This window comes from Apaloderma vittatum, unplaced genomic scaffold (assembly GCF_000703405.1).
Source record: "Apaloderma vittatum isolate BGI_N311 unplaced genomic scaffold, ASM70340v1 scaffold17821, whole genome shotgun sequence".
NCBI classification, from domain to species: Eukaryota; Metazoa; Chordata; class Aves; order Trogoniformes; family Trogonidae; genus Apaloderma; species Apaloderma vittatum.
In genome coordinates, this window is record NW_009700940.1 from 1 (window position 1) to 1,121 (window position 1,121).

Consider the following 1,121-nt stretch of genomic DNA (forward strand, 5'->3'; position numbering starts at 1 on the left):
GAGTTGGCAGATATTCCACGTTGATCACTGGGTCATCCATCCCAAATATTCAGAAAATTACATCCCTGAAAATGACATCTTGCTGCTGAAGGTAAGCCCCCATATAACCTTGCTGCCCAGGGATCTCCCCGTGCTCCCTTCCTCAACCCCATGAACTTGTTCCTTTGCCTGCTCTCCCACATGTTCTTTCTGCTTGGCAGCTGAATCCAGAGGCCAGGCTGACTGAGGCAGTGAGTTATATTCCCTTGCCCAGTGAAACTGATTGTGCAAAACCGGGAACTACATGCAGTGTGGCTGGCCGGGGGGGGACAACAACGGGCATCAATGGCAGAGGATGAGACTAATGTGCTGCTGGAGGTGGATCTGAAGGTGCAGAATGAGAAAGTGTGTGAGGCATCTTTCACCAAGGATTACCTGCGGCGATCTATGATCTGTGTTGGTGATGAGAATCGCAGAAAGTCAGCTTTCTATGTAAGTTTGGTTTGGGGCTCCAGACTTGGGACAAGACAGTCAGGCTGGTTCTCAGGTGGGGAATGGAGGGGATTAAAGTGGAGAAGAATATTCAGGATGATGTGTGGAGACTCTTCTCAGGAGCTCTGAAGCTAATATGCTCCCTGAACTGGTGTGCAGTTGCCCATCTCTCAGCGTCGTATGACTTTTTACACACCTGGGAACATCCTAGGCAGCCTAGCCACTGCTCCAGCAGGCTGCAGATCTCCTGTAAATCTTTTATCTTATCCTCCTGGTGTAGTGGGTTGGCTTGGATACTCCTCTGTGTCTAAAATAGAGTGAGATCCTTGTCTTCAGGGCTGTGAAGGCAGATTTTGAATCTCAAACACAGAGGAGCAGTAAGGCAGCTACAAGCCCTGTGGAGCTGGGGCTGGAGGGAGATGACTGAAAGAGGAGGTTCTTCACCCAGGGAGAGGCAAGAGGGCCAGTTTCTTCCTCAGGGCAGGGAGAGCTGTTCTCTGATGTATCTGATCCCTCCCACTCTTTTTTCTCACAGGGTGATTCTGGTGGCCCATTGGTCTGCAATGGGAAGGCTCACGGCATTGTTTCTTTTGGACCACTAAATTGTAACTTCCCTGATGTGTTCACCAAAGTGTCCTATTTTGAGCCCT

At 50.0% G+C, this 1,121-nt stretch overlaps 1 protein-coding gene across 1 annotated transcript; it reads left to right on the forward strand.

Annotated features, from left to right (window-relative positions):
* Positions 1-324: 324 nt before the first annotated feature.
* LOC104281097 (duodenase-1-like) lies at positions 325-1,076 on the forward strand (the record flags this gene model as incomplete). The annotated part of the gene is made up of 2 exons (XM_009878966.1): positions 325-471; positions 1,007-1,076. Coding segments are annotated over exons 1-2 (217 nt in total), but the record flags the coding sequence as incomplete, so codon positions are not given.
* Between the last annotated feature and the right edge of the window lie 45 nt (positions 1,077-1,121).